General features: G+C 42.4%; 1 protein-coding gene across 1 annotated transcript; it reads right to left on the bottom strand.

Annotated features, from left to right (window-relative positions):
* Positions 1-2,621: 2,621 nt before the first annotated feature.
* ELOC (elongin C) lies at positions 2,622-16,749 on the bottom strand. Its single transcript, XM_049781853.1, has 4 exons — positions 16,683-16,749; positions 5,585-5,638; positions 3,492-3,635; positions 2,622-3,052 (listed from the first exon to the last, which is right to left on the bottom strand). The coding sequence occupies exons 2-4, from the start codon at positions 5,586-5,588 to the stop codon at positions 2,862-2,864; spliced, it is 339 nt and encodes a 112-aa protein (XP_049637810.1). The 5' UTR covers positions 5,589-5,638; positions 16,683-16,749; the 3' UTR covers positions 2,622-2,861.
* Between the last annotated feature and the right edge of the window lie 1,668 nt (positions 16,750-18,417).

Genomic DNA, 18,417 nt, shown 5'->3' with positions numbered 1-18,417 from the left:
TTAATCATTTGAGCCTTTATTAACACATGCAGTTCCATTTTCAAGATATACAGGTTTTCCTCATCTTCTAGTCCAATGGTTTAAACCTGTAGTTACTTCTCAATCTAACACAAAGCAACCCTATTAGTTGGCCAAGGTTATATTATTTCTAGATATCACCTTTACAGTTAAGTTGGTAGTTTAGGGTTATAATAATTGGCATGTGGTCAGGTAGCAGGATAGTTTTTAACTTTACAGTCTTTTTATACTAAAATATGTACCTGTCTTATAAAGTTACTAAAATAAACCCATTAACATGAAAGACATTAGGCCTTTATAAGAGCAAAAATCTAATTTTATAAACCTTGGTGTAGGGGGCAGGAGAAATAGTACAGCGTGTAGGGTATTTGTCTTGGATACAGAAGACCTGGGTTCAATCCTCAGCATCCCATATAATCCCCAGGCATTGTCAAGAGTGATTCCTGGGCCCGGAGAGATAGCACAGCAGTGTTTGCCTTGCAAGCAGCCAATCCAGGACCAAAGGTGACTGGTTCGAATCCCGGTGTCCCATATGCCCCCCCCCCCCCCCCCCCCGTGCCTGCCAGGAGCTATTTCTGAGCAGAGAGCCAGGAGTAACCCCTGAGCACTGCCGGGTGTGGCCCAAAAACCAAAAAAAAAAAAAAAAAAAAAAAAAAAAGAGTGATTCCTGAGCTCAGGGCCAGAAGTAAACCCTGAACATTGCTGGGTGTGACCCCCAAAATAAGAAAAAAAAATCTTTTGTGTAATTTTTGAAATTTCTATAACCTTGCTCTGAAACTGTTTCATAAGCAGTAGAGAAATGCACAGGATTGCCCCAGACTCAGGCAGACTTGCAGTGACTAGGTTCTTTATGGTTGCAGTTTCTAGGAAAACTGGTCCATATTAAACGCACATGAAAGAATTAAGCTGAAAGCTTAATTTATAGGCCCTATAAAGATAACACAGCTATCACTTCCGAGATAAAGACAATAATAATAAACCCAAGTCTAGTGCTTCTTTTCCCATCACTTCTAAGCAACGACATTGACAGTTTGTTTTTGTTTTTGTTTTTTTGCCACACCCTATTGACAATCAGGGGTTACTTCTGGCTATGTGCTCAAAAATTGCTCCTGGCTTGAGGGGACCATATAGGACAGCAGGGGAATCAAACTGCAGTTTGTCCTAGGCTAGCGCTTGCAAGGCAGATGCCTTACCTCTAGTGCCACCACTCCGGCCCTGATGTTGGCATAGTTTTTAATATTTTTTGGTATGTTTAATAGGAAAATTTAATGATCTCCTTTTAAGTTTGAGTTGATACTACCTGTGGGTATTAGACCCATCAATGATAGTTATATTTACTGGGATATTTTAATTAACAGGAGAAAATCTACATACCAAAGTATACTGCAAGTTGCATTGCATATCCCAAAAAATGTTTCCCATACATAACTCAAATGGAAGGAGGAAGGCAGAATAGTTCGTGGAGTCTGACTTAAAATCTAAAATCTAATCATTGAAAACATGTACATACAAAAATGTAAACGCCAAGAAGGGACAACGTAAAAATAATAAATACTTCAAAAAGAAGCTTTATAGTAGATAAAAATACATACTGTCAACTGACCAAAATGCACAAAGCGCACTGAATCTGTCATGTAGCTGACCTATAATGCAGTTACTAACTCTAAAAGCTGACTAGTAATCTTCAAAAATTGTTTCTATATAAAGCTCTTAAATCATTGCTATAAGTAAAAGGTCAATAAACATTTAAACAATATTGCAGTTTATCAAAAGACACAAGAAATTTCAACTCATATGTCTTTGACAGCTTTAAAAAAATCAATGTCTTGGCTAAATTATAAACATGTCTATAATGCAATATTTGCATACCTCTAATAATGCTATAACCATGTCTATAAGAACACTAGTTAAAAAAAAAAACATGAAAATACAGAGCCCATTATTTACTTGTAGAACATGTTCCTTTATGCCTAAAATTTAACATTTACTTTATCACCGCTAATTTTAAAAATCACATCCAAAGGATAAGGCAAAAACCACCTACTAATTGGCATATTTATTTATTTATTTATTTATTAAACTATAATCATGTTTGTAATCACGGTGTTTAAATAAAGATAAAAAAAAAAAAAAAAAAAAAAAAAAAGAATATTGTCTAGAGAAAAATAAGAAATGAATAAATATCAAAATTAATAGAAAACACTGGTGAAAGGAAGAATATATGGAAATAGGAAATAATAACCAATAATAATCCATATGATAAAAAGAAAGAATATAAAAAGAAAGTAATATGTGTATTCTTTTAGTTACTATTTATTTCTCTTAATACACAGTTGTGTATTTGTGATATAAATATATACATATAAAGTGAATATGGTAATAATTAATGGATTATACATAAAGCTTTTTATTACTTGTATATTGTGTTATGCTATATGAATTATTAAAATAACTAATGAGAAACAAAAAAAAAAAAAAAAAAAAAAAAAAGAAAATACAGAGCCCATTATTTACTTGTAGAACATGTTCCTTTATGCCTAAAATTTAACATTTACTTTATCACCGCTAATTTTAAAAATCACATCCAAAGGATAAGGCAAAAACCACCTACTAATTGGCATATTTATTTATTATCAGTTTGTAAAATTGTCCTTAACTGATTGATGTAGCAAACAAATGTCAGCTCTGACTGCTATGCAAAAGAACAAAAGATAATCTGCTATGCAACGAACGGTAAAGTTCAGATTGCACACAGGCAACATGCTATATATGAAAAGTTACTAACTGAACTACGGTTATTAAATACTGGAAAAAAGTTAACAGTTTATTATAATTTATTTTATTTAACAATCTAGGAAATTCGCAGCCATCAGCAGTTCCAGTGCAATTTCAGGTGCAATTGGGAATTCAGGAATCTCGGTTGAGCTGTTAGTGTAGCGGACCTTGTAGGTAAAATACATGCATACTTTGGATAGAACATGTGAAGGGATCTCTCTAAAATTGACTTCATTGGTTTCATTTTCAGCAAATTGACCTGTGTAAAAAAAAGGAGTACGTTATGGGCAGAACTGTGTTCTTGAAACAATCCTATCAATATCATTATATTTGGGCTAAATCTTTGTATCATTGGCTTTAGTAAAGGATATTTAGACAACCACATAGTAAACCACGTAGAAACTACTTTCACACCATTAGAACAGAACAAAGAAAATGAAACAGATGTCAGCAAAGCTGTGCAGACATAAATTACTGGTAGGAAATGCAAAATGGTCCAGCCCCCTCTGCAAAGCCTGGCCCAACATCCCCTCCATAAATTAAACACAGAACTCAACTCCCACATTCCAGCAATTCCAATCCTCGAATTTACTTGAGGCAAAGAAGTGCAAACACAATCATCGAATAGAATAGTGTGCCCTGTTTCTGTCAAGGTTTTGAGTCATTTAATTAAACATAAATAAAACAAATTCACCTACCCGGGCCACTCAACATGGCTTTTATTGTTCCCGATGTTAATGCATGTTCTCTTTTTACAATAAACTCGTGGCCATCAGAGGATATTAATTTGACGTACATAGCATCAGGGCCTTCACAGCCACCATAGGTTTTCTCTTCTCCATCTAGAGCAGAAGTTAATGTTGAATCAAACTTTTGGGTTATCAAGATCAATACTTGGGGAATTCAGGTAAGAAATATTCACCAGGGGCCGGTGAGGTGGCGCTATAGGTAAGGTTTCTGCTTTGCCAGTGCTAGCCAAGGAAGGACCGCGGTTGGATCCTCCTGCGTCCCATATGGTCCCCCCAAGCCAGGGGCAATTTCTGAGCACTTAGCCAGGAGTAACCCCCTGAGCATCAAATGGGTGTGGCCCTCCCCCCAAAAAAAAAAACACAAAAAGAAATATTCACCAATATTTTAACAGAGCCTGGGGCAGGAGCTATTATAGTACAGTGGGTAGGGGTTTGCCTAGCACAGGGCTGAGTTGGGTTTGATATCCAGCACCATTTATGGTCCACAAGCCCACTGAGTGCTCCCTGAACATAGAGCCAAGAATAAGTCAAGAGTACCACTGAATAGGGCCCACAAAATAAAAAGATTTTAAAACTCTTTGTTTTATTTTTAATATGTTTCAGTGCTGAGATAAGAGCGGTAACACAGTAGGTAGGGCATCTGCTTTGCATCTGCCTGACCCAAGTTCAATCCCAGTATCCCTCATGGTTCCTCAAACTTCCAGAAATAGCCCCTGAGCATCATGGAGTGTGCACACCCAGCGACACTCAGGGGTCTGTGCTCTGTGCTCTGGCTCTGTACTCAGAAATTGCCCCTGGCAGGCTCGAGGGACCAGACCATATGGGATGCCGAGATTCTAAGTGGTGTCTGTCCTGTGATAGCTGTGTGCAAAGTAAACACCCTACCGTTGTGCTATTGCTCCGTTTCCCCCCACCCCCAGTGTCTGAATAAATTTTACTTATCAAAGATGCTACTTGAGATTAAAAACATCTTATCGGGACTGGAGAGATGGCACAGTGGTGTTTGCCTTGCAAGGAGCCGATCCAGGACCTAAGGTGGTTGGTTCGATGGTCCCCCGTGCCTGCCAGGAGCTATTTCTGAGCGGACAGCCAAGAGTAACCCCTGAGCGCCGCTGGGTGTGGCCCAAAAACCAAAAACCAAAACCAAAACACATCTTATGTATCAAACTTTTATCCCTTTTCCCCCTCCGGTTTTCCGGCTGTAACATGCTTAGGGCTATTTACTTCTGGCCCTGTGCTTAAGAGATCACTGTGGTGGGGCTCTGGGGAACATATAACATAAGGGTACACAGTGTACCAGGGATTGAACCCGCGTCATTTGCGTGCAAGGCAAGTGCCTTATCTGTTGTACTGTTGCTCTATACTATCTGCTGTACTATCCCTCTAGTCCTAATCAGCTGTTTTAACCAATTCTGGTAAACGAAAATAATCATAAATAATTTAAGCGCATACTTGTAGTCTATTTTGCAAACTAAGCCATTTCACCACTGCTCAGAAACTCTCAGACTGCTTCTTTCTTCCGTAGATAATACCAGATGAACACCTAATACTCACGAGACCTCACAGATTCTTTTTTGGAACAGTGAAGTCAGAGATCTACCTTTCAGAAAGATACAGTGAATGTCAGCTGTTAATAACGACCTCAGACTACTCTGACCATTATCCTGCTTACATTCACTGATGTCGAAGGTCCAACTTGAAGAAAACCGAACATCGGGCCAGAGAGATAGCACAATGGGTAGGGTGTTTGTCCCGCATGCAGCTGACCTGGGCTCGATCTCCAGAATCCCAGATGGTCCAAGTGATTCCTGAGCACAGAGCCAGGAATAACCCCTAAGCGCTGTCGGATGTGGCCCCCAAACAACCCCCTCCCAAGAAAACCAAGCATCTACCATAATGCTTGAATACTAGAAAACAGAAAATCACTTCATGAAGTTATGAGATTGTTCAAAGGGCACACTCTGGTTCCAGGAACTGAATGCCCCCAAGATCCAAGCCCACCCTAAGCAAGTCAAATAAAACATTACTTTTATATTACTTACCCATTATGTTCTTAGGAAATTCTACTTCACTTCCAGAGGAAATTCAGTAGTAGCCTGAAATATAACAATGTTGTATTATTTAATATATCCTTGTAATGATGTTTCAGGTCTGTTAGGCAAGTCTCTCAGTCACAATAAAACAGTATCAAGTTTCAGAATAGAATAAAGATGACCTCCAAGACAGGCAAGTTTAAATACAAATTTTTTTTCCCTTTATTTATTTTGGTAAACAATCAGACTATTTTACTCACTATTTTAAAATAGTAGTTCCACAGGAAAGTTATTATTTATGACTCCTACAGACCTAGAGTAGCAGCCAAAAATTTAAAGCTAGGTCTAGGGGCCGGAGAGAATGCATGGAGGTAAGGCATTTGCCTTGCATGCAGAAAGTCAGTGGTTCGAATCCCAGCATCCCCTATGGTTCCCCGAGCCTGCCAGGAGCGATTTCTGAGCATAGAGCCAGGAGTAACCCCTGAGCGCTGCTGGGTGTGACCCCCCCAAAAAAACAAAAAACAAAATTAAAGCTAGGTCTAACTAAAGATTAGGCCTGCCTTACTTAATTTTTATTAATTTTGTAGAACAAAGGATCCAGTCTCACACACTCAAGGAATATCGTGTCATGAGTCACTCTCCTGGCTCAGTGTGACATGATCAGCGCTTGCTTTCCCAACAGTTGACATTGGCATGGCAAAACGGCTCCAGTTGAAATTTCTTTTCCTTTATGCCTGAGAGTTACTAATTGCAATGTAAAGTTACAGTGTGCTGTCATTTTATGGTAAAAGGTGTTTAAAAATGTAGTCAATATTTTCTTCTGTTATGAGGGTTTGTAGTAATTTTTTACTAAAAGAAAAACTGCTAGACTGGTTAGAACAACAAGAACCAAGTGCTCTTTTCTATTTAGAAAACCTCCGAAGCAAAACATCTAGGGTGCTTACTTCACCAGCAGTAGCTAAGCAACCATGCAAAGGCCAGTCTCAGAAACCTTCTGGGGAGCAACACTTGACTCTACAGATTTCTTAATATAGTACATCACTCTCACCATGATACAAAAGGGGAGAAGAACTCAAAGTAAATGGAAGATGAGGTAAAGAATAAATCCCAGGGGCTGGAGTGACAGCACAGTGGGTAGAGTGTTTAACTTGCATATGGCTGACCCCAGTTCAATCCCAGACATCCTGTATGGCCCCCAAATCTGCCAGGAGTAATTCTGAGTGCAAAGCCTGGAGTAACCCAAGTGCTGCTGGGCCTAGCCCAGAAAACAATCCAAACCCAACCCAACCCATCCCACCCATCCAACCAAAAAGAAATCCTAGTGCATAGGTTGAAGTTACAAATATTTCAATTATGATTACACATAGATATAATCCACAAACTATCTACACAAATCTGAGTTTGGAATTACATACAAAAACCTCAGCTGAAACATCTAAGAAAACATTGGGGGCATGAAATGTTTGGGTAATACAGTCCTCTGTACCCAGGAATCACTCCTGGAGGTGCTTGGGAGACCATCTGGGGGTACCAGGATCAAACCAAGGTTAGCTGTATGCAAGGCAAGTGCCCTACCCACTCAAACATTTAAACTTCCATTCCATGTAACCCTGGTTCCAAAAATATGAATTAGGAAGGTCTAAGCAGGCCCAGAAACTAGATTTAGGCAAAAGCTATAGCATAATCAAAGGTCTGGATGTACTTCTGGCTCTTTAGAAGTGTGGTACACTTAAGCAATACTCTTTGTTTTTTTTTTTTTTTTTGGGCCACACCCGGTGATGCTCAGAGGTTACTCCTGGCTATGCGCTCAGAAGTCGCTCCTGGCTTGGGGGACCATATGGGACGCCGGGGGATCGAACCGCGGTCCGTCCTAGGCTAGCGCAGGCAAGGCAGGCACCTTACCTCTAGCGCCACCGCCCGGCCCCACACTTAAGCAATACTCTTAGCCACTAAAAAGATTTCTGCAGAAAGCCTGTTTAGATTTTCTGGTTTTTTGAATGATCTGACATATACTATAGTACCATAGGCAGATTTCTGAACTACTCTGTTCAGGCTGTTTATACCTCGCCAATATTCACAGATCTTAACCCTGGCTCTATGTTGGGATCTCTCTTGGCAGGCACAGGTGACCCACATGATGTTCCAAGGAACAAACATGGGTCAGACTCACGTTCTACAACCTGTACGATCTCCCCAACTCCATTTTCACTGTTTTAGGGGTATGGGAATAGAGATTAATGTGCTTGGCTTGCCTGATCCCTGGCACCACCTGGCCTCCAAGCACCGCCAGGTGTGCTCCAGCCCTTTTCCCTCCCAATTCTATTGTTTTGATTACAACAGTAAATCAATATTTTGCTAAACGATTGGAAAAATTCCCATTTTTTTTTTACTCATTTCTTGTTAGGTCTATTTCTTACAGACTCATAGGCTTGATCCCTACAGTAATCTGGAAAATACAAACAGAACATGAAACTTGCTGATCATGTGTTGGAAGGGAGAGGAGATGAATAATAATAATAATAATAATAATAATAATAATAATAATAATAATAATAGTAAAGGAACCATAGTTTTAGCAGGCAGCAGCAAGATGCTAGCAGTTCTTGGACTCTTACTTTAGTGAAGCATGAGCACTGTGTACAAAGGTAAGTGGGAGGAAATTCGCTGTCATGTGTAGAAACAATCAAGTGAAAATACCTCTATTTCTAGAAGGGTGTGAAATCAAAATAGTAAATATATAGCAGGCCAGAAAGATAATATAGGAGATAAAAAAAAACCTGCACTGCATGCAATGATCCAGGTTGATCCAATGAACCAGGAAACAAAGTAAACTGTTTAGGTCTATTTAATTAGGTCAGAAAGGAAATTTTAGCACTTGTACTGAGGGAAGAAGGGAGCATGCCATGCCAGTGATCAAATCTATGTCTCCTGCACACGAAGTATATGCCTAGCCCTTTGAGTTATCACTCTGGCCCTAACACAGGCAGACTTGATACTTGAACCAAGTAACATCTCTTTTCCATTCATTCTCTCCTTTTCTCCCCCCCCCCCACCCCATTTGGGGGGCTATACCCAGCAGTGCTCAGGGTTAACTCCTGGACCAGCACTCAGAAATTACTCTAGTAGGCTCAGAGGACAACATGAGATTCTGAGGATCAAACCTGGGTCGGCCATATACAAAGGAAGTGCCCTACCCATTGTCCAACCCCCTTTCTTCAAGATTTCCAAGATTCTGTCAGAGAGCTCAAAAGATTGTGTTGTGGGGCCGGAGAGATAGCATGGAGGTAAGGCGTTTGCCTTTCATGCAGGAGGTCATCGGTTCGAATCCCGGCGTCCCATGTGGTCCCCTGTGCCTGCCAGGAGCAATTTCTGAGCCTGGAGCCAGGAATTACCCCTGAGCACTGCCGGGTGTGACCCAAAAACCACAAAAAAAAAAAAAAAAAGATTGTGTTGTATGCTCTGCATGTATGCAGTCCTGGTTTGACCCCTAGCACTGATGCTCCCCCGAGCACAGTGAGGACTGACCCCCAAGCAGAGCCAGGTGCATCCTGAGTACCATGCCTTGGTCAGTAAAGCAGACAGACATAACCATGAAAAAATATGATTGTGACAGTCCCAAATTCAGAATTTTACACCCATTACTATACATCACAAGTAATAAATACATATTCCTATACATGGTAACTCAGGGGTGAGGTGAGGAGACACTTCCCACAGGGTTATAACCTGTGGGACTCAAGAGGTCAAGGGATGCTCCCAGGTACTGTGCATGCCAGGCACCTGTTCCAACCCTTTGGACTATCTCCCTGGTCCCTTGTAGATGACTTTTAGAATCTCATGTTTTCCCAGAATGCAATCAGTTATCTGTAAGAGAAAACACAGTGGTCTGCTAAAGTGCTAAATATTTGATAATATCCTTAGAACTCCTAGGATAAAAGTTGCTTCCAAACATTGAGTGTCAAGAGTTTTTCTCAGTACTATACAGTATCAATCTATAAGTAAGAAAAGAAATTCTCTGCTTCTAGTAAGACTGTTGAAAAACCACCTCTATTTCTAGCACTTTTGATGACTAACAATTTCCTATTGTTTTGTTTTTGGCCTGCACTCAGCAATGCTCAGATTGTTACTCCTGGCTCTGCACTCAAAAACCACTCCTGGTGGTGCTCAGGGAAACGGCTTGCGCCACAGCTCTGGCCCCTGGCTAACATTTTTTTTTTTTTTTTGGTGGATTTTGGGTCACACCCGGCAGTGCTCAGGGGTTATTCCTGGCTCCATGCTCAGAAATTGCTCCTGGCAGGCACGAGGGACCATATGGGACGCTGGGATTCGAACCCATGACCTTCTCTGCATGAAAGGCAAACGACTTACCTCCATGTTATCTCTCTGGCCCCCCTGGCTAACAATTTTTAACTAGAGACTAATTATTGTTCCAAATGGCCATGCTTTCTTGACTACTAAATCTGAGGTAATAATCAATATATTCAAGTACTTCATCAATAAGGTTTTAGCTTTTAGTAACATGTCTTTATGATCTATTTGCACTTGTGGGGCTTTTAGGAATTAAATTAGAAATTAATCTGTTATTTAACCACTCTTACAAATGGCCACAAGTGATTAACAAGAAGTATTACACAGGGTCGTGTGGCTCACAACAGATAACAGAGATGCTAACTACCCAGACACATTGTGGAGAGCAAGTTCTAGGGTGACAGCTGTTCTTTTTCCAACTATAGTCCAAGTGGCAAAGACAACAAACAGGTCTTTCCTCAAAACTCTCACACTGGGAAAGAAAAGTAAGCAATCAAAAAGCACGACAAAAAGGAAAAAAAAATTCTTAACAGAACTCAAAAGATGGGTAACTGGGCTGGAGGGACAGTAGAGTGTAAGGTGCTCACCTTGTATTGCATGCAGCTGACTTAGATCGCATACCCTGCTCTGCCAATGGTACTGCTAGGAATCATTCATTCCTGGGAACAGAGCCGGGAATATGCCCTAAGAGACAAGGTTGTGGTCCCTAACATCACGCTCAGAAAGGTAGGTAAAATAAGAACGCTCCAGAAGAAAACACAAAACATGCCCAAGACATTAGTATAAGCTAATATATCTTAGAAATTTGGCAAAGCCACCAACAACTCAGTTAAATTTGTACAAAAGGACATTAATGTAACTATGCTATTAAACTGCAACAACACTGTACAGACACTATATAAACCTTGCTAAAATTAATAAAAAGAGTTGACAGGTCCAGGGAGGTGGCTCTGTGGGTTAGAGTACATGCTTTGGACGCTGGAGAGTCACACCGAATCCCCTAGCTCCAGAGCACCAACAGGTGTGGTCCAAAACAAAGAACTGGAAAAGAGCATACACCAATATCTGAGAAAATATGAGGTAAATGTATAGTTAACAGGAATGTAAAATAGAATAATCTTTTGGGGAAACTGATGATTGCTTTATTATGAAGCTAAATCTTCTAATTATGACCCAGCAATTCCTTTTGTAAATATTTATACAACACAGGAGAGAAAGAATTCATGGCCTGTGATAAATTGATGGCTCAGAGATAAAACAGGGTTAGTTATGTGCCTACCTGAAATTCTGCAAAATGCTCTCAACAACTTTATTTATTTTTGGTTTTGGGGCCATAACCCATTGTTGCTCGGGGCTTACTCCTGGCTCTGTGCTCAGCGATGACACCTGGCAGGGCTCAGAGAGAACCTTAAGCTACATGAGGATTGAACCCAGGTTAGCTGCATGCCAGGCTAGCATCTTACTGGCTGTACTATCTCTTTTGCCCCAGAGCAGCTTTATTTTTATTTTGGCTTTTGGGCCACACCCAAGAATGCTCAAGGTTACTCTTGGCAGTGCTTGAGGGGCCATCTAGGATACCATAGAGTGAACCTAGGCCAAATCCATCTAAGGCTGTGTACTCGACTAGCTGCAAAATGTTAGGCCCTTATTTTTTTGTTTTGGGCCATACCCGGTGATGCTCAGGGGTTACTCCTGGCTCTGAACTCTCCTGGCAGTCTAGGGGACCATGTGGGGTGCTGGGGATCGAACTGAGGTCCTCCTGGATCAGCTGCATGCAGGGCAAATGCCCTACCCTGCGCTATCCTCCAGCCTTTAATCTTTTTTTTTTTGGGGGGGGGCACACCCCGTGACGCTGAGGGGTTACTCCTGGCTTGGAGAACCATATGGGACGTCGGGGACAGAATCCAGGTCCATCCTAGGTCATCTGCATGCAAGGCAAATGCCCTACCGCTGCGCCACCATTCTGGCTCCCCATATTTAAAATTTTATAAAAGGGAAACTGCCAGATGTTTCTCACAAAAGTACAGAAACATAAAGCCATGCTATATTCCCTCAGAAGCATGCTATTCCCAACAAAGAGAGAAGCAAAAAATATTCTGAGTGGGAAAAGACAAACCAAAAATACTGTAATATTTCAGTTTTAAAAGAAATTCTAGGGGCCAGAGTGGCAGCGCATGTGGTAAGGCATTTGCTCTGCAAGTGCTAACCTAGGATGGACAGTAGTTCGATCCCCTGATGTCCCATATGGTCCCCCAAGCCAGGAGCGATTTCTGAGCACATAGCCAGGAGTAACCCCTGAGCGTCACTGGATATGGCCCAAAACAAAAACAAAATCCTCGAAGGCCAGACATGTGGCTCAGGGTATAGCACTTGCCTTGCATGTGTGAGCACCTGAGTTCAACCCTTAAGCACTACGAGGAGGCCCCACCTGCCACTCTAAAAAAGGCGAAGGAAATTGAGTGATTAGGAAAACAAGGCAACTTTCTAGTGATAAAAAAAATGTTGACATTTGTGAGACCTGATAACTATGAAAAGTGGCAGACAGTATGTAATTTTTACCTCAATTTTAAAAAAATTTAAAAAAATAAGTAAACAAACATGGGGCTGGAGAGATAGCATGGAGGTAAGGCGTTTGCCTTTCATGCAGGAGGTCATCGGTTCGAATCCCGGCGCCCCATATGGTCCCCCGTGCGTGCCAGGAGCAATTTCTGAGCCTGGAGCCAGGAATAACCCCTGAGCACTGCCAGGTGTGACCCAAAAACCAAAAAAAAAAAAAAAAAAAAGTAAACAAACAAAAAAGAGTGCTGTAGGTAAGGTATCCTACTTGTATCCTACTATTTTCACTCCTCAGCACCAAATAAGGTCGTCTGAGCTAAGGTTACTTCTGAACAGAGCCAGAAAACAGCCTCTGTAGTTCTGGATCTGGCCCAATCCATTCATCCCTTCAATCCAAATAAAAATTACTAAGGAAACTAAGACGCTTTAAAAACTGGTGCTAGAGCAATAGTACAGTGGATGCTTTGCATGCAGACAACCCAGGTTCAATGCTTAGCATCCCATATGATCCCCAAGCACCACCAGAAATGATTCATCCTCAGTGCAGAGCCAAAAGTGAGCCCTAAGCATTGCCAGATACTAACATCCAAACAAACAAAACAAAAAACAAAAATCTTATTGAGGGGGTCAGAGATATAGCCTAGTAGTAGAGCACTTCCCATTCTCAGGTAAGGTTCTGAACTCAATGCAGGCATCAGGCGAGGCCCTGAATTAAATGCAGACACTGCAATTTACTGATGGTGGTCCTAGGAAAGAGCAAGGCTTTGACTAAGATATTATCAAAGCCAAAAATTATTTTCTGTAAACTCCAGCTGTGCTTAGGGTTTATTTCTGGCCCTAAACTCAGGTATGTCCAGGGGACCATATTGTATGAGCAAGCAAGCACCATACCCACTCTATTTTTTGTTGTTATTTTTGGCCAAACTCGCTGGCACTCATGGATTCCTTCTGGCTCTGAGCTCAGAAAACACTCTTGGCAGATTCAGGGAACTATACAGATGCTGGGGAACAAACTCGAGCTCCACACCGCACCCTACTCTCAGTGCTATTGCTCCGGGACCCCCACTATACTATTATTACTCCGAGCCCCCTCTGCTTAACATTTGAAATGAAAATGCTGATAATAAAATCAAACCGAATCTCTGAATAGGTAACACCAATTGCGAAATAGGATTTTGGACGTCCCAATATGTAATTCTGAGACTATAAATCAGGGGTCCTCAAACTTTTTAAACAGGGGGCCAGTTCACTGTCCCTCAGACCATTGGAGGGTCTGACTATAGTAAAAACAAAACTTATGAACGAATTCTTATGCACACTGCATATATCTTATTTTGCAATGAAGAAACAAAACAGATACAAATACAATATGTGGCCGGCGGACCATAGTTTGAGGACCACTGCTATAAATCTATCAAACGAGCAATGGTCAAAGGAAAGTAAGTTTTGATCTGGATCTTAATGGATGGAGATTGAATGAAAAGGCTGATCGATAATGAAATCAAACCGAATCTTTGAATAGGCAAACACCACTTGCGAAATAGGATTTTGGACGTCCAATAAGTAATTCTGAAACTAAATCAAACAAAGGAGCAACGGTCAAAGGAAAGTAAGTTTTGATCTGTATCTTTAAGGATGGAGATTGTTTTTACCAGCCAAACTGAGAGGCATCATCCAAAGGTTAAGGCATGGATGCCAAAGAGTTAACCATCAGCTCAACAGATGCCCTCATTGGTGGGAACGTAGGAAAATCTCATGTGATTTCAGGGATGGAATCAGTAAGACAAGACCTTACCAACTGCACCATCTCTTCCTCTAGCTACTTTTAGGGGTGTGGGTTGGGGGATGGAGGTGGTTTGAGCCACACCCAGTGATGCTAAAAGGTTAAACCTGGCTCTGCACTTAACATTCCTGGTGGGCTCAGACCATATGGAATCTCTGGCGTCCTGCCCTACCCACCTTCTTTTGGGCACCATCCCTCTAGCCACATTTTTTCTTTTTTGGTTTTGCCCACATCCAGCAGTGCTCAGGGGTTATGTCTGGCTCTGCATTCAGGAATCACTCCTGGTGGGCTGGGAGATAGAACCCGTGTAGACCTTGTGCAAGGCAAATACTTTGCTAGCTGTACCATCCCGCAGGCCCCCACCTCTAGCCACTCCTGACTTTGAAATGGTCTTGCTATCTTTTCTTTACATTCTCTACTAATCTATCATTATGTTTGTTTACATATATAGCTTCAATCTCTTCTTACAAATTCCAAGAAGTCATCCAAAGCATTAGTATAGTGAGTGCCTGGCTTAAGGCAGATGCTCAATAAATGCTGGGTTTAGAGTATGCAACTTCAAGAACCACTGGATGGGCTTTCCCAAACAAGTAGATCAGATTAGCTTAAATGGCTTATCAGGGCAAAAGCAAAGATTTTCTGGGTTTGTGAGTAGTACAGGAAATTCCTGCCCCCACTCCAAGGCAAGCATTTCATAAAACACAAACAAGGATTACTTCAGAACTTGATATAGAGCTGACTAATCTCTGACGGAAAACGGCTGCCTGATATTACAAAATTGCTATTTAGCAGTGAAATGATGTCCTCCATTTGGAAATAAAGAATGAATGAATCCACGTGTGAAGTCTTAAACTCCAATACCATGAATTCATTGCATTCAATTCATGATATTGGTCTTCTAAACAGAAATAAAAACCCTGTTACTCACCAAAAAAGCCAAAACAAACAAAAAAGCCAAAAAACCCGAGGAGGCAAAGTTGGCTGTTTGAAAGTGAGGCCTCAAAACTCTTAAGGATCTGGGCCAGAGAGAAGCATGGAGGTAAGGCATATGCCTTGCATGCAGAAGGACGGTGGTTCGAATCCGGCATCCCACATGGTCCCCCCATCCTGGCAGGAGCAATTTCTGAGCATAGAGCCAGGAGGAACCCGTGAGTGCTGCAGGGTATGGCCACAAAACAAAACGAAAACTCTTAAGGACCTTGCTTATTTCCTACACTGAAAGCCACGCTGGGTGGAAATGCTGATGACTCGAATCTTGCACCTCCACTACAAAGACATTTTGTGGGGGGGGCGGTTGGATCACACCTAGCAACGCTCAGAAATCATTCCTGGCAGTCTTGGGGAACCATAAGAGATGCCTGGATTGAACCATCGTCCTGCATGTAAGGCAAATGCCATACCTCCATGCTACCTCTCCGGCCTCCCTAAAAGACATTTTATTTTGCACAGGTGAAATTGAACAGTCGGGTGTAAGTGAGATTATATTATATTCCTTTTGGGCCAAAGTGTGAGGCAGGTTGATGTACAGAAGATGCAAAAGTTAAGTCGAGCAGATACCGCCCAACAAACAGGTTACTCCAAGAAAGTAAACCTGTCCAGGTTGAGCAAGTGTGATATCCTAATAAAAAAAGAATAAATCAAAGAGCACACATGGGGGGGGGGGGAAGAGATGGGGGAGAAGATGGGAGGGAATGGAAGAAGATGGGAGGAATTGGGAGATGATGGGAGGGAGTGGGAGAAAATGGGAGGGAGTGGGGGAGAATATGGGGGGGAGAAGGAGAAGATGGGAGAAATTGGGAAAAGATGGGAGGGATTAGGAGAAGATGATGGGAGGGATGGGGAGATGATGGGACAAGATGGGAGGGAATGAAAGAAATTGGGAGGGAATAAGGGAGAATTTGGGAGGAATTGGGAAAAGATGGGAGGGATTGGGAGATGATGCGAGGGAGTGGGAGATGATGGGACAAGATGGGAGGGAGTGGGAGAAGATGATGATGGGAGAGGGTGGGTGGGAATGGGAGAGAAGATGGGAGAAAGTGGGGGAAAAGATGGGGGGAGTGGAAGATGATGATGGGAGGGAGTGGGAGAAGATGGGAGAAAGTTGGGGAGAAAATGGGGGAGTGGGAGATGATAGGAGAAGATGGGAGGGAGTGGGGAAAAGAGGGGGAGATGATGATGGGAGGGAATGGGAGAAAATGGGGGAAAGAAAGAGAGCATCCAGGGGCCCAACCTCCCCCTCCCGTGCCCCCCAGGAGAGGGGGCCCCCCTCCAGCCCCATCCAAGGCCCCTCTGCGGGGGAGGCCTCCCCTCCCCCTCCCCCAGCCCGAGCCCAGCGGCCCGGGCAGCTTCCGTCCTTTCCCCGCCCAAATGGGAAATGGTGGGAAGCGGCCCCGTCCGACCCGCCTCGGGCCTCCGCGCGGGGGCCCGTCTCCCGCTCCACCCCGACCCCCCGAGACTCACTCTGGAGCTCCGCAGCCACGGAACCAGCACCCCGGTGCGCAGCAGCCCCAGCCCCAGCCACAGCCCCAGCTCCTGGGCCGCCCCGCCACCCCCAGCGGCGGCGTCGCGACGACTTCCGGGGTCGCGGCAGAATCACTTCCGCCGGGTCACGACGCGCGGGAAGCTCCAGCCCTGGCTCGTGGGGGGGAAACCGGCGGAAGTCCCACCTCCTCCTCCTTTTCCTAGCCTCGGGCGGAAGTGCGTCACGCTTCCGTGTTTTCTGACCTATCGTCCTCCTGATTCAATAGGGGGCGGGGAAAGACGTAGCCAATCACAGGCTTGGATGTTCAGATTTTTCAGTTTGCAATGCTGGCTCGAAGCGGCTCAAACACAATTGGGAGACGCAGGGGGGGGAAAGGCGGGTCTAAGACCGCACGGTACCTTGGGATTTGTAGTTTTTTTTTATGTATTGGGCGTTTGTAGCTTTTAGAACTCGTTCCTCCCTCTCCTGGCTTTTGGGTATGCTCCAAGGGATCAAATATGGATGAAAACTGGAAGTGGGGTATCTTTGCTATCAGTAATGTGTTCTGTAAGAAGAAGCCTTCGAATGTCTGGTGAAAAGTCGTCATGTACATATTTTTGTTGTTCTTGTTTTCCCTTTATTTCCCCTTTTTTTGAAAGAATTTATTAAAGTTTTTTTTTTTTTTATTAAAATACAATGTGAATTGGCAGCAGCTTTGAAAGACAAGGTGAACCATGAATAGGATAGGGCATAAAACATAGCTTGAAGGAGTATTGCATAAAATTCAAAGTAAGGAACATACATTCTTAGCTGAGGGAGCTATATATTAATATAAAATATTTTCCCTTTTTTTGTTTTTATTTTTATTATTTATTGTCATGTACATTGAGAGGCAATGTTTACTGAAAATTGATCGACCCTGCATCTGGGAACCCTTTTCTCCTCCACATCCCAACCTCTTCCTGGCTGTGGATTGCTCAATTTTGCTCAGTTTTAAACTAGCTCATTGAAATTCCACCCTTCCAGGAAAGTTAGTTGAAACATTTAAATACCCACCCCTGATTCTTGGCTGATCTGTGGCATGAATGGCTAATATAGTCATCACTGCAAGTTACTTTCCCCATAGGGCAAAAACATTTAAAAAAAAAAAATCAAAAACGAAGTTTGTTGAACTAACAATGACATTAGCCTGAAAGGGATTTTAGTTATTTTGGTTGACAGAGTTAAAGAAAAGAAGCAAGGAGTGCAGTTTGAGTAGGGAAGAGTCATGCATGACAGTGACATGTAGAACAGGAGTGCAAACCACTGTGTCAAAAAATGGGAGAGGGAGAGGGAGCCAGCTGTTGACATTGGTGGTGGAAAATGCTCATTGGTGAAGGTTGTACATTGTATGACTGTAAATCATGAACAACTTTATGAAAAACAAAACTATGAACAAGCTTGTAACTATGGTGTTCAAATAAAAAATTTTTTTAAAAAGAAATCACCATGAGGGCTAACTTCTGCAGGTGTTGGTAATAAAATCATTAAAGTAAAAAAGAAGAAAAGGTTTTGAGATTTAAATGCAAGAAGAAAAGAATGTTCTGGGTTGATTTTCCTTTCTTTTGGTGTTGGGGTGGAGGTGGGAATTGGGACACACAGAGACACATCCTACCCCAACCCCCTATCCTAACCTCCCATCTTACCCCATCTCACCCACACCCCTGTGTCAGGAGTTACTCCTTTTTTTTTTTT

This window comes from Suncus etruscus, chromosome 10 (genome assembly GCF_024139225.1).
Source record: "Suncus etruscus isolate mSunEtr1 chromosome 10, mSunEtr1.pri.cur, whole genome shotgun sequence".
Classification (NCBI taxonomy): domain Eukaryota; kingdom Metazoa; phylum Chordata; class Mammalia; order Eulipotyphla; family Soricidae; genus Suncus; species Suncus etruscus.
The sequence above is the reverse complement of the archived record's forward strand: the minus strand, read 5'-3'. Positions and strand labels throughout refer to the sequence as shown.

Bases quoted from the DNA above. Each gene is read 5' to 3' on its own strand.
- ELOC (XM_049781853.1), bottom strand. The intron at 3,053-3,491 runs GTAGGTGAATTT...TTTTTTACACAG, and splicing joins AGCCATGTTGAGTGGCCCGG to GTCAATTTGCTGAAAATGAA.